Source organism: Pararge aegeria, chromosome 9, assembly GCF_905163445.1.
Source record: "Pararge aegeria chromosome 9, ilParAegt1.1, whole genome shotgun sequence".
NCBI lineage: Eukaryota > Metazoa > Arthropoda > Insecta > Lepidoptera > Nymphalidae > Pararge > Pararge aegeria.
The window spans coordinates 3,749,872-3,765,023 of record NC_053188.1 but is presented as its reverse complement, the minus strand read 5'-3'; the positions used below and the strand labels follow the sequence as shown (position 1 = coordinate 3,765,023).

At 35.9% G+C, this 15,152-nt stretch overlaps 1 protein-coding gene across 1 annotated transcript; it reads right to left on the bottom strand.

Moving 5' to 3' along the window:
* Positions 1–632: 632 nt before the first annotated feature.
* On the bottom strand, positions 633–12,994 carry LOC120626442 (acid sphingomyelinase-like phosphodiesterase 3b). Its single transcript, XM_039893969.1, has 5 exons — positions 12,983–12,994; positions 12,085–12,253; positions 5,022–5,131; positions 1,456–1,643; positions 633–1,137 (listed from the first exon to the last, which is right to left on the bottom strand). Exons 1-5 carry the CDS (start codon positions 12,992–12,994, stop codon positions 915–917), a joined length of 702 nt encoding a protein of 233 aa, XP_039749903.1. The 3' UTR covers positions 633–914.
* Positions 12,995–15,152: the final 2,158 nt, after the last annotated feature.

Below are 15,152 nucleotides of genomic sequence, written 5' to 3'. Positions count from 1 at the left end.
GACAACGCATAGTGTAAGCACAATGTACGCACAGTGTGTAACGCATAGGTACAGCAATTATGAAATTCAACATGCAACATATATCCCAAACAGTATGTTTCCGTGATAGTGTATATGTACATGCTGCAACTATGGATTACGAAATTCCACAATCATAATAACAGTATATAAGATTAGGAAAACATGCTAATAGGAGATGGACGATATTTGACCTGACTTATTGCTATGAACAGATATGAAAAATAAATAAGCAAACCTTTTTTTTTAATACCACGTGTTTTTCTGGTAAACTTCTTTAAAACTTATTGTGGTGTATTTATCTGTTGTTCAAATTATATAAATAAACGTATATTAAAATTATTGGAATTGGAATTGAAAATTTTATGTAATGAAATTTGAATAATTTTCTTCTCTACGTTAAAGAGTTTCGTCCTCTTAAGATCGTCGTCAAACGTTGCACTTAGACACTAAAGGGTAATTAAAACGAGATTGTAATGTGCAATTAAACAAACTGATCAAAACTTAAAATCCTTCTTTTTTGAAAGTCGATTCATAAAGCTTCTTTTAACCTTATGTTAAACTAACTGTTAAAAAACCTCGTCCATCTCCATTGAAACTACAACGAAAACAGTAAAGAAATACATCGAATAATATCCATATTCAAATTTATTAAAACGCCATAATAATAACCATGAGCCGCTAACGTAGTCTTGTCATATCACAAATAGCCCGAGCATACCCATAACAATTCACACACACCAGTCGAAAACCCTTCTCTTTATTACACATCTAGTTTCATAGCGGCAATAAAACGTTCACGTCGACTTTATTGTAAATAACACTCGTTATTTCAATTCATCAACTCACACCGTTATTACACCATTACTATTCAAAGTTTGCTAACGATAAAACAATTAAAGCACGATGATACATATGATAAGGGTGAGTAGTATGTTCACGAGCGGAGCGGCAAGCGAAGCGGACCGACCTGACGCGGCGAGAGCGCTCGCTGCCGCGTCTACGCATTGCCGGTAAGTGAGGTGTTCTAGACACGTGATCGCGCAGAAGTGTTGATGCGCGCAAGCTCCGTCGCAGTTGTCTGCGCCATCGTATTTTACGTTGTAAGCGCGTAAATACCTAGGAAAACGAAATTAAGTACGTGAATTAAACATACACACATCTTCAAGTTTGATAGACAATGATCTTTCGAAACAAATATTAATGTAACCAAAAAAAATAACCTGAACCTGATTAGAAATAAAGGTTGATATGTATATAACTTTTGTACCCTTAACACTTTAACCCGCTGCGATGTTAGACCGCATCATCACCAGGTGATATTGCAGAGAATTATAACAGTTATCAAGAAACAAATGAGACTCGTTAAATCCAGAACCTCAAAGTTTTGTACTTGACAATGAATTCACTGCAAGCATGCGAATTTAAAACACTCACTTGTTAAATGTAGTCATCTCATGACCCGTTCCTATTCTCAGTTTGTCCGCTAGGAGATGCAGAGATTCCGCCGAAACCTCTCGCAGAGCGTAGTACTGCGTCAGGTTGTATTCCGCTACCCACTCCGCCGCCGCTCCTGCTTTGTTTGCCACCGCTAGGTCCAAGTAGAACTGAGTGTAGTCCAGCACCTTAAAATAAAAGTTATGTTTATTTAAGTAACACACGTGGATCGATTCGATTATCGATCGATTTCACTATCACGTTATTTTTAACGCAATACAGCTTTGAAACGTTTTTGATCTTCTTTAAGGTATATAGGTATATTCCTTTATTGTTTTGTTTTTATAAGAATTTTTCTGTATGAATTATTGTGGTTAATAAAGAATATTTTTTAATTAATTAAGAATTAATTATTCATCATTATTATTTCGCAATAAAAATATGATTTACTGATTAACTTTCAATATTACTTTCAATATTACTTATTTAGTATGGATACTGATTAACTTTCAATATTAACTTTGTATCTAAAAAAATAATAAAATTTAACAATGGATAAAAACGAAACAGTATAAACTTTAATTGAAGGATGATTTACGCTACACTGTGCTAAACTACCGTAGTCGTGTTGCACGTTGACAGTCTGCCCCAACATGGCACTAATTTGACTTTCTATAGCATCAATTACTTTGTGCCAAACTACACGTTAATAATCGGTGATAGCCTAGTGGTTAGAACTTCGAGTTCGAATCCCGGAACGCACCTCAAAGTTTTTTAAGTTATGTGCTTTTTAAGCAATTTAAATATTTTACAGTGGTTTCAACGGTGAAGGAAAACATCGTAAGGAAACTTTCTACCTAAGTTTTTCTAATGTTCTCAAAGGCTAGTCCAATTCACACTGGATCAGCGTGGTAGGCGGCCTAAACCATTCTCTCTGTAGGAGAAGACCTGCGCCCTGCAGTGTTTTGGTAATTTCGGCCGAATGGCGCAGTGGGCAGCGACCCTGCTTTCTGAGCCCAAGGCCGTGGGTTCGATACCCACAACTGGAAAATGCTTGTGTGATGAACATGAATGTTTTTCAGTGCTGGGTGTTTATCTGTATATTATAAGTATTTATGTATATCATTCATAAAAATATTCATCAGTCATCTTAGTACCCATAACACAAGCTACGCTTACTTTGGGGCTAGATGGCTATGTGTGTATTGTCGTAGTATATATTTTTTATTTTATTTATTTTCCTAATATTACGATTGAGTATAACAACATTATAAAATTATCGAACGGGGACTGACACCGTGATGTCAAAGTTAATGAACTGAATTTAACATCGTAACATACCAGCACATCTTTTCATTTGCCTCCATACTGGAGGCAAATGAAAAGATGTGCTGTTTACCCGTCACATACATTTCATCGTAATTTCATTTAAAATTTGCACCGAGAGCTTCACGGTTTTGTGTACGAATTCAATACCTACAGATTTTAATTCACTCAATCAACACATTCGCATCGTAATATTATTGGAGTTGAATTACGTCAATTCGGATAAAATCCCCTCAATAAGTATTGGCATCACTACATCACTATTATGGCCTTTGCACAACCTATTGATGCAACATCAACTTGACTAAAATTAAGGCATTTATAATTTGAAATGTGAGCTTTGTGTCATGTGGCATAAATTGTTAGAGTGGTAAAATCGTCATAAATAATGCAAAGTTTGCTTAACGATACATAACATAAAGATTCTTAATTGATTTATTTCAGCCGACTCGTCTTTAAGATGATAATGTAAATAACTTACTACACCCTGAGCAGTATGGCTTTACTAAAGGTCGTAGCACAACGGACGCAGGCGCTAAACTTATAAAACATGTTTATGATGCCTGGGAATGTTCACAGAACGCCATGGGTGTTTTTTGTGATCTATCTAAAGCTTTCGATTGTGTTGATCATAAAACCTTGCTTCTTAAGCTAAGCCACTATGGTATCCAAAACGTTGCACTAAATTTGGTTGCCTCTTATCTCAGCAATAGAACCCAAAGAGTTTGCATAAATGATGCAAAGTCTCAGGGTTCTAATACCTCAATGGGTGTCCCACAAGGCTCGATTTTGGGTACTTTTCTATTTTTAGTGTATATAAATGATCTACCGTACCATGTCAGTGGAACATGCGACATTGTATTGTTTGCAGATGATACATCTCTAATTTTTAAGACTGATAGGAGTAAAGATAACTCTGACGAAGTAAACCGTGTTATGTCGCATGAGTCGCACTGGTTTACAGTTAACAACATACTTTTAAATGCAAAAAAAACAAAGTGTGTCGAATTTATCTTACCAAATGTAAAGAAAATTGATAAAAATATAACGATAAATGGTGAATCACTAAAAATAGAGACTTCCACAGTTTTTCTGGGCGTGACCTTGGATAATAAGCTACAGTGGGGTGCCCATATAGATTCACTAGCGGGTAAACTAAGCTCGGCTGCTTACGCAGTCAGAAAAATTAGACAGATTACTGACGTTGAAATAGCTAGGCTGGTTTATTTTGCGTACTTTCATAGTGTTATGTCCTATAGAATCTTGTTATGGGGTAAAGCAGCTGATATCGAAACTATATTTATATTGCAGAAAAGAGCTGTACGGTCAATATATAAACTTAAATCACGCGAATCCCTCCGTGAGAAGTTTAAAGAAATAGGCATATTTACTGTAGCTTCACAATATATTTATAACAATATAGTATTTGTAAGACAACATATTAGTCTTTATAAACAAAAAGTGGACATAAACAGTCGACTTACAAGAAATGGTCATAAATTAGTGTCATCTGCATATCGTCTGCGTAAGGTACAGGGATCATTTGTGGGATTGAGTATACGCTTTTATAATATGATTCCTAAGGTGATTTTGGACCTGCCAATGCACAAGTTTAAAGAATTTGTTAAAACACATTTATTACAGCGAGGTTACTATACAATTGATGATTTTTTTAATGACAAGGTTGCTTGGAAGCATCCGGCTCCGCTTTCAGCTCTCACAAGATAGAAAAATGAATGTTAAAATGCAAAATGTAAATTGTTGATGTTGGAAAAGAGCAACTGCTGAGTTTCTTGCCGGCTGATTCTCGGTAGAATCTGCCTTCCGAACCGGTGGTAGAATCACTACAAACAGACAGACTTGACGTTTCAAAAGTGTTTATATTAGGCCTACTTGAAATAAATGAGTTTTGAATTTTTGATAGTGACTTATCAAAATTTATCACACCTCCTGCACGGCTAGCATGGGCAACTATATCCCCGGGGAAAGGATAAAAATGTATCTTCTCCCACAGCTTTATCAAATCTCAGACCACTGGCGCACAAGTGGAAATAATATCCAAATAATATATGCGTAATAATTAACGGGGGTAAACTTCTCCTATTCCCTGTTCCCGTGCTTTAGCAGGTTGACACGTTAATTATATCCCCTGTCGGGTGATATAATCGGGGGATATAATTTCTGTCTCCTGCCTGTGCTACTCCTGCTAAAAGTAAAGTCAAAATTATTTGTTCACTTACCTTGCCAGTATCGGAATCAAATTTGTAGAGTCTAAGTCCAGGATTGGACGACCCCGCTGGGTAGTGTGGACTCACAGACGGTGCCATGAATGCCCATGACACTGGTCGTTCTAAGGAAAAATAACAAATGTTATAATCAACATAATTAACAATTTAGTGACCGTTTAATCATAAATATCACTTTATTATGAACATATGTCTGTACTAAGTTTAACGTAGAACAAGTTATTATCATCTCTTTTGCTCAATAAGTTGCTTAAAAATGTCAAGTATATAATGCAAACACACAATTAAGAATATACAGAAACCGTGTACACGACTAATATTGAAGCATCAAAAACCACTCCACTTTAGTAGTGTTTCTCGAACTCGGTTAGTCACGTCATTCTATTTAGCAGTTGACTGTAATTTACCTGTAATGTTTTAAACGTTTACTAAAAAATTGGGAAAATGACAAAAAATTAGTGAGCTAGCAACATTCCGCGGGTGTGATGTCTGACGTGCGCGGGGCATTTCCACTGTTCTTGGGCACAACACACTTCATGCAATAATGGCTGAACAAGGATTCCGTATGTTTTAAATTCTATGGCTGTAAAGTTTTAAAAAGAGTTTGTAACTTGCTCAATTGTAAGTAAAAACATATTTGTTTGTTTAACCTAGTCACTAGGACATGAACTACTGTGACACTATTATTAAATTACTAAAGATATTTTGAAGAGAAATGCGCTTAGCACAACACTTAAAACTAAAGTAAAACTATTATTTGTTTTTTTTTTTTATTTATTCGACACACAACGAAATAATACTACAGTTATAAAAGAAATGTGATTTTTATAGAACACATTATATTTTTGTTTCTTTTATATGTAGTAATAATATATGGACGAAGCAGATAGCCCACCTGATGGCAAGTGGAGAATCATGAGCAGGGCAACATTAAGCACGTCCTTCAACGTGCGGCCCAGTGTCCATGAACCTGAAGCTTAGGTTTTAAGCCTCATGTGCCATGTACTAAGTAGATTGTTTTAGGTTTACATTATTTTATACTAGCTGTTGCCCGCGACTTCGCCTGCATTTGATTTTGTTTTTTGATGTGGCATTAAATTTAGTTTTAGATCCAAAAAAAATTAATGTATTCAGTATCGCTAAGCCTTAAATAAGGGGTTTGCTGCTGTCCGCTAAGGATTTCTGTCCCGTATCACAGTTTGGGTAAAATTAAACACATATTATAACCTCTATAGTACAAAAATAATTATTTAAATCGGTTATAATTTGTCGGAGTTATGGTGTAAAATCGTCAAACACTCATCCCCTCTCCCAAAGGAACCGAGCTTAATGTCGGGATAAAAAGTATTCTATATTCTTCCAAGAATATGTATAAAAAGTTTCATGAAGATCGGTTCCGTAGTTTTCGCGTGAAAGCGTAACAAACAAACTTACATTCACATTTATAATATTAGTAGGGATTAATGCAAATTCTCATTGGCCTAGACAATAATACACTATTATTTATTTTAACCCAGAAAAGAAGGTCGATTGATATTTCCTACCTCTACCTCTTATTAGACATGCCAAAGGTTTTTTTACACAAAATGTCGTCCTAAATAATATATCAAAATTGAAAGTTAATAAGACTCTGCTAAAAATCCGTATTAAATTACTGAGGCGTTTAGTTTATTAGATATTTTATTTAAGTATTTATTCACAAAGGTTATGGGTCCAGTAAATTTTAAAGTTATAGTACTAATAAAGTCATGAAACGAAAATTGTAAGCAGTATTTTTAATTCGTTTATAATTAAATATAATATTTTAAAACACGACAACCGTAATTAAAACGTCATAGATAAAAAAAGTTCAACGCTTAGAACAGCGTTTAGTTTGAAAAATTAATATATCACATACAATCGTAAGTTAAAACGGTTCTTTTAAACTGGGTCATAAGTGCATAAATGACACGACATCGTTTAACTCTGTCATCTATTATTTAGAGAGAGAGAGAGAGATGGAGAGAGAGAGAGAGAGAGAGGGAGAGAGGGAGGGGGAGAGAGGGAGAGGGGGAATAGAGACACAGAGGGAGAGAGAGAGAGGGAGACATAGAGGGAGTGTGAGATCGAATTAGAACACTAATCGTTGCCCCAGTGTAAGTTTGCGAGTTTAATTAACTAGATCCGAATGTAAATCGTTTATTTATTTCAGGGAAAGGATCACGTCCCACAAATTGCCGCCCTAAGTCCATCAACTAAGCTTCAACTGCATCTGTTTACACCAGCAACCAAGCCCTTTACACTGGACCACAGGACTGCTGCTTGACGGCAGATAGCAGCTTCCTCTCTAGGTATACTACTCTATACTCAACATAATAAGGTCTCACTGGTTGGCATAGGTCTCTTTTTTCATCATCTTTTTTCAGGACAACGAAATTTAGAGACGCTGCTCAAATTCAAATTCATAATTCATTTATTTCCTAATATAAGCACTTTTGAAACGTTAAGTCTGTCTGTGTGTAGAGACTCTACCACGGGTTCGGGGGGTAGATTCTATCGAGAAGAAGCTGGCAAGAAACTCAGCAGTTGCTGTTTTCCAACATAAACATTTTACATTTTAACATTCGAGTGAGAGATGAAAGCGGAGCTGGATGCTTCCAAGCAACCTTGTCATTAAGAAATTCATCAATTGTATAGTAACATCGCTGTAATAAATGTGTTTTAACATATTCTTTAAACTTATGCATTGGTGGGTCCAAAATTAATTTAGGAACCATATTATAAAATTGGTATTAGACGTTTACTATCTCATGTTTGGAAAAAACCGAGACCAAAAACCTAACGTACTCTTTAAGGCATTGGAGTGGTAACTAGAACTAACTAGTTCGGAGCTGATACTGAAAATTATTTTGTTATAAAACCCACTATCGATAGCATACCACGATGGACTAAAGGCCTCTGCCAACCGCAGGGTTAGCCTATAATCACTATGCTGAGCAGACAGGTTTATGCTCGCAGTAGCTGCTAGTAGTATCACAGAGGCTCCCGTTCTCCGGAATATTACCCTAGGCGTCTCACACCACATCTACGGGAAGAGCTGCCAGCGTTGGTGGCAACAGTGGTGGTAATCTCATCGGCCGTCACCGTTTTAGAAATAACAACCAAGATCTAAGGTAAACGTGCTCTCGAAGATATAAATACATATACTACGACAATACACACATCGCCATCTAGCCCCAAAGTAATAGTTTTATATAATTTTACCTTGGTTTTGAAGACTGATGGATGTAGGTACTAATGTCTAAATGTACAGAAATGGCAAACATAATATTATTTTAAATATTGAGATGAAATAAATACTTTATAACTATGTAGGGATTATTGATTATTTAAATAAATAAGTAAATATACTACAACAATACACACATCGCCATCCAACCTCAAAGTAAGCGTAGCTTGTGTTATGGGAACTAAGATGACTGATGAATATTTTTATGAATAATATACATAAATACTTATAATATATAGATAAACACCCAGACACTGAAAAACAATCATGTCCACCAAGCAAACATATTCCAGTTGTGGAAATCGAACTTACGGCCATGGACTCAGAAAGCAGGGTCGCTGCGCACTGTGCCAGTCGGCCGTCAAATATATAGGGATTGTAACTAGATTTTCCTAGTTCCGAACTAGTATTTAAACTTTCTTCATCTTAAAACATTACCTAACGACTTGAAAATGCTAGCCAATAGACCAACAAGGCAGTTTTAACTTTCCCACTTATCATCAAAGAGTATCGATTAAAATGTTACTGTGAAATTGTAGGCTGTTTAAACATGCAAGCCTTCGCTTCACGGCATCATTAAAGTGTTTTTCGAAAAAAAAAAAAGAAGTTCGTTCGTGTTTAAATACACACGCAATTATTAACTTCGTTTAAACAGTTCACCGTCGCGAGGTATCGTGGAAAACGGAAAATGGAACGCCGGTAGGTATATTTTAATGTTTTGTCAGGTAAATCATTCGTTGTAGTCTACGTGGACTTTTTGTAGACATCTCTAAGGTGTTCAATCCCACCTGGTGGTAAGTGACCCCACCACCAGTCTAAAATGGAAGCGGGCTAGCCTTTTTGAGAGCATGGCATTTGTATTTAACAAATACCCCTAATCGGTTTCTACGCGACATCATACCGGCACGCAATCGCTTAACGGCACGTCTTTGTCGGTAGGGTGGTAACTAGCCATGGGCGAAGCCTCCCACCAGACCAGACCAGAGAAAATTCAAAAATAATAAATTCCTATATCTCCTATGCGGAGAATCGATCCCGGGATCTTAAACTTGAAACAACAACGATCACCGCTGCCGCCGCTCGACTAAGCCATTGGTCATTATTGTTTTGTTTTTGGACTTTAGTGTTCTAGCTAAGTTTCAAAGTAAGGGCAGAATTGAGAACAAAGTAGCTTGAACCGCCGCAATCGGTCCAATATTGTATTTCAAATTCATGCTATTCCAAGTCACAGATAACATAACATACACCGTCCAAGCTGGCCGGGTTACTATTTGTCGATAAATCGAGTGGGTCGCCGCATTTCGGGATATCCTTCCACTTGACTAGCTATGCGGTTTAAAAGAGCTAAGCTAAGCTTTGGAACAGTGTATCTTTTACAATGGTACGTAACGTGGGTAAGTTTTCGCAAGATCGTTTTTTACGTAGTAGGTGTTTTCTGTCAAGTAATGCACAGTACCAACCTGGAGTACAGAATGTCTTATTCTACCCCCTTACCTTTCAGATCACGTAAGACTCGGTCTCGGTATTTAACTCTACTACCACACTACTGTAGTAGGGCTGGTAGTGCTTCCAGACTTAGTAAAACAGCAAAGGTTTCACGAAGAAATGTTTATTAATTACAGTGAAAGTTCAATACTACTTCAATTAGGTCATTGGTCTACATCTCAATCCAAACTAATATTATAAATGCGAAAATGTGTTTGTTTGTCCATACTTTGCGCACTAACTAAGCAACCTATTAACTTGATTTTTGGCATAAAAATAGTTGAAAGGAGGGAGAGTGATATAAGCTACTTTTTATCCCAGGAAACAATACCAAACAAGGTTCCCACGGGATTTGTAAAAAACCGTAATAAACGCGGTAAAGCACGCGGTAAACAGCTGGTTATAATATGTTAAAATCAAGTTACTCATAAGTCAAGTTTATAGGCTAGATCGTAATAGCAACTAAAACATCATTCTGATGGTTTATGGTAGAGAAAGAAGAAAACTAAAAATATATATTATGTACCCACAGAAACGAAAATTAATTCCCAGAACAAATTTTCCAGTCTAACCTTCGATAAATTTGATAAGGGTAAAATAAATTACACAAGAAAATAGCAAAAAAGTTGTAGGTAAGCATATATTAGTTAAATATTAAAAGTATAAAACATATTTTTTACAAATTGCTGCTATGTAAAGGGAAAACCTTTACATTCGATTTTTTTTAATCAATGAGGGATGCGATTGCTTAAGCAATAAGATCACCTTTGCAAATCAAAGTTTGTAGAATGTTAGAGCTGTTTTTGCGTTTTTTTTAATGAATTTGTGTGCTATAAAGTTTATTCATCTATATATAACACTAGCTGATGTAGCTTTCTTCGTCCGCGTTAGTTTTCCTGGCACGAAAACTAGCCTATGTTAGACTCCGTTCTTTTAACGAACTCTATACGACAAACCAAGTTGATTGGTTGCTTTGCTAGGGCGTAAACGTAGAACAAACAAACATACACTGCCGCATTTATATTAAAAGTAAGGATTTAGGAATTAATAACTATAGAAATGTAAACAAATAAATAACCTATGTAAAAAATAATACAGACCTATTTTATTTATATCAGCAGAGAGCGATACAAAAAATCTCATTGATTTAACACTATAACTTAGAATTGTGATATAATAACTAATACAATGATTTAATATGATACTAGAAATCTCAGAACATTATTTTGTATAATTAAAACTATTAAGATTCTTATTAATATAATTTACACCTATATTCTAAACACCAATAACTTATTAAGCAAAATAAATATTTCATTTCATATCATCGAACCTTTTACCATCCACGGTATGAGAAGGATACGATCCTTCCTAAGGGTGTGCACAAAAATCTGCTGCTACGCAATGTCACATATACCTGGTGGAAAGGCAGCTTTAGCGGAGTATTGGCTCGCTTAAAATGGCTTCGATTTAAATAAACCTTCGACTTGTAGATAACGTTGAATTTACGTGTGGTGAAGAAGGAAACTTGTACAGTTGTAATTTAATCCTTACACTAATTTACATTTTCACTTAGGTATTTCTATGCCTTAATATTACAAAATATTTTATTTTTAGCCGTAGAATATTGTGTAAAATGTATAATGATATCCAACATGATGTGTAATCAAACGATAAAAGCTTGATTTTTTTGGCAGTGACGGTGGAATTTGGCACAGAGACAGAATAAGGTTATAGAATACTTTGTACCCAGAGAATGCAAAGAGGAACAAATTTCGAATGGTTAAAAAAAACTGTTGTTTTTAAACGCTTAGCAACAAAACTGATCTTGAAAATATTTGGCAAAAAGATAGGATAAGGTCATAGGATACTTTATACCCAGAGAATGCACAGTGGAACAAATTTCGAATGGTTATAAAAAGTGTTGTTTAGAACAAGAGATAACACATTGCTTTTGAATAATTTTTATAATTTTTATTAGTGCTTTTATCTACATTTGGAGAAGTTTTCATAAATTTAAAATGCATAGGATTTGAACCTGTAACTCTCTGGCAATCGCGGCCACTTAGTATATGCCTTTTACATCAGTCTTATAGCGACTGTAGCGTCTGCGTCTGATCTCTTTACCGTCGTGTCGGAGCTGCCGTCCCATCGAACTATTTGAGTGAGGGCATAGAGAATGCACTTGTGTTTACGCTAACTATCATATCTCCCGCGTAGTTAGAAAATCTCTCTGGAATTGGTCTGTAATCGGTCAGGGCAACTGTTTTTATATAGTAGAATATTTTAATCTTAAATTCTCACCTTTGTCATATATAACACGGAACGTGTCAACGTGCAGATGTCCAAAGAACTGCCCCGCGATGATGCGCGCGTGCCGACGCACCTTCCGAAGGTATTCGCTATTCGCTTCCACTGAATACGAATAGTAGCTCGAGTCTGAACCGGGCGCTGCATGCCCTACTATGTAAACCTGTTAAAGAAATAAGTCCGTATTTAAAAATATATAAATATGTTTATTTATTATGTCCCAAAAATTGGTCCTTACGTCTACCCAAGAGCTGGCGCTTGTTTAGCCCAACTAAGTCTAGCAATTCAAAGGGGCAATATCACCAGCATTTTGGGTACTATGCCCATAAGTAAACAGTGAGACGTCTTATATTTATTTTGTCTTATATTCATTGTGTTTTGTTGTAAATATCAATTTAAGTTTGTAATTATTATTTCCCTAGAAAAATACGTGTTTAGGGTTAGGGTGTACACAAATTAATACTTAAATAATAAACTTAAATTACAAAAGATAAAGATTTTATTTAGTTTTAAATAGTTTATTTTAGGTTATAGTTATAAAATAATTATTTTAAAGAATAAATAAATATATTATGTAACAAATAAATAAATAAATATATTGTGCAGCTATTTTAGTTAATTTTTCAAAAATGTATACTCGATGACACTCTCGGCTATATACGAATCTAACGACCCGTACGACACGTTGTCTATTCAGGTTTCACCATATCAGCGCATTACCGGCTCACTAACGGGCACGGGTCTCCTTTTACAATGAGTATATAAGTTGGGCTTAGAGCGTAGTCCAACACGCTGGCCAAGTATGGCTTAGCGGTCTACACACTACACTTACGCACATGAGTACACTTATAAGGACATTATCTCCATGACATCTATGTCATATCTCTCTGACATTCTCTGACATGCTAGATTGGCAACTTCGCACCGATAAACGCAGCGTGATTGAACCCCCAAGAGGTGGACTGACGACAACAAACACTCGCAGAAGCGGCTGGAAACGAGCGGTTTAGGACCATGGATGTTTGAACACAGTACAAAAGACCTGATGAAGATATCCAGTACGGCTAGCATAGGCAAAGAGACATTTATCTCCCTGGGGAAAGGATAAAGATGTATCTTCTCCCACAGCTTTATCAACTCTTAGAGCACTGGCGCACAAGTGGAAATAATATCAAAATAATAAACATGTCATAATAAACGGGTAATTCTCCTAGTTCATGTGATTTAGAAGGTGGTCGACGTTAATTATATCCACTGTCAGGGGATATAATTGGGGGATATAATAATAATCATTTATTTCAGGCTTCACCCATTAAAATTTAACATCAGTTCAACAAGTACATCAGTTACGAAATAAAATTAAATGCAATTAAAATAAATACATGCCAAAAATTAATTAATTAAAAACTAAATTAAATCGAATCCAAATAAACCAATTCAAAATTAAAATTTAAAAAAAAAGAAGAATTAGAATAATCCCTCAATACTACCTAAGCGGCATTAGTATTGCAACGTGCCTGTCACAGCAATGCCGGAAGTAATAACAGTCCAGTCTAGCCGCAATCATCTTCAGAACTATGTTGGAGCTATACCGCACCCTGCGCACCAAACACGCGAACCGTTTGTGCAACGTAGTGTGGAAACAATCCGTCCGTGCAACCGCAAACTTTCCTGAGGCGCTGCAGAATCGAGGCAGCCCCAACAACATTCTGAATACATTATTGTACAAGACGCGGAGATCGCTGTTCCTTTTCTTAGAATAATTAGCCCACAGGCTGTATAAGGATGTGTAGTATAATTTAAAAAGCGTCACCTTGAAGTGCACAGTGTTCTGTGCACGCAAGGTGACGTGCAAACCTGCGAGCCATCATATTTGCTCTTATTGACAACATCTTTTTTTTTGGCCGGATATAAGTTTTGTCCCCTACTTGTGCTAGCTCTACTGCAGTGGACGTCAACCGGTTGATGATGATGATGACTGCAACTAATCGTGACTAACCGAACCATGTGGTCTCTAACTAGGACCTCATTATTTTCATCATTAAAGTAGACATTGCTGAACTATGTCCCGTTGTTTGAGCCCGTCCAGTGGCCACCTATCTAAAGATAAATGAAGCAGTGCGTTGTTAAACGCAGCTAAGCCTATTGACAAATAAGTCCACTGTGCATCAGCCACGAGTCAAGTGACGATGTTTGTTTGCATATCATACTCGTAGTATTTGATGTCATAACATAATTTACCGCTATAATTATATGTTAATAATTCCATAGTTGTAGTGCATTATTTTTAATTAAGGCTTATGGTATTAATGTAGTGTATAAGATATATTCAAAATGTATTTAGATTATTACTGTTACAGACACATTGCAACGTGGGAAATTATTAATCTTTTGATAACTACTTATATCTTCTAGCATTCACAAAGAATATTTCATGTTGCACCAAATTTATACACGGTAAAATATATAAAACATTTATATAAAAATCAAAGTCCTGACTGACTGATAATCCTGATAATCACACCTAAATCAGCGCACAACGCACAGCGTTAACCGCTGTTAATATACTAAGATAGATAATTTGTAAATCCACCCCCAAGTTTATTAAATAGGGGTATAAAATTTGCATCAAAATCAGAAGGATTTTTCCATTTCATGCAATCCTCCTTCTTCATGCATACTGTGGCCTAAAACTGTATATGAAACGTACTAAACTTGCATAAACGACACTTGCGCCTTTTATACGAGACACTGAACTTTCATAAAAGATATTTTCGACTTGTATACACGTCGTACTAAACTTGTATAAATGACACTTACGACTTATACGAGCCGTACTAAGCTTGTATAAAAAACACCTGGAACCGCTATACGGATCGTACTAAACTTACATAAAAGATACTCGTGAATCGTATACGAGACATAAAGACTTGCTTAAACGACACCTTCGACCTGTGAACGAGACGTACTAAACTTACATAAAGTACACTTTCGACGTGTGAACTAGACGTACTATAGCTGCATAAAAGACACTTGCTACCTTTATACGAGATGTACTATAC

Coding starts and splice junctions, on each gene's coding strand:
- LOC120626442 (XM_039893969.1), bottom strand. Junction 1,644..5,021: donor TTGATTCCGATACTGGCAAG/GTAAGTGAACAA, acceptor TTTTATTTTAAG/GTGCTGGACTACACTCAGTT. Junction 1,138..1,455: donor GAGATGACTACATTTAACAA/GTGAGTGTTTTA, acceptor TCGTTTTCCTAG/GTATTTACGCGCTTACAACG.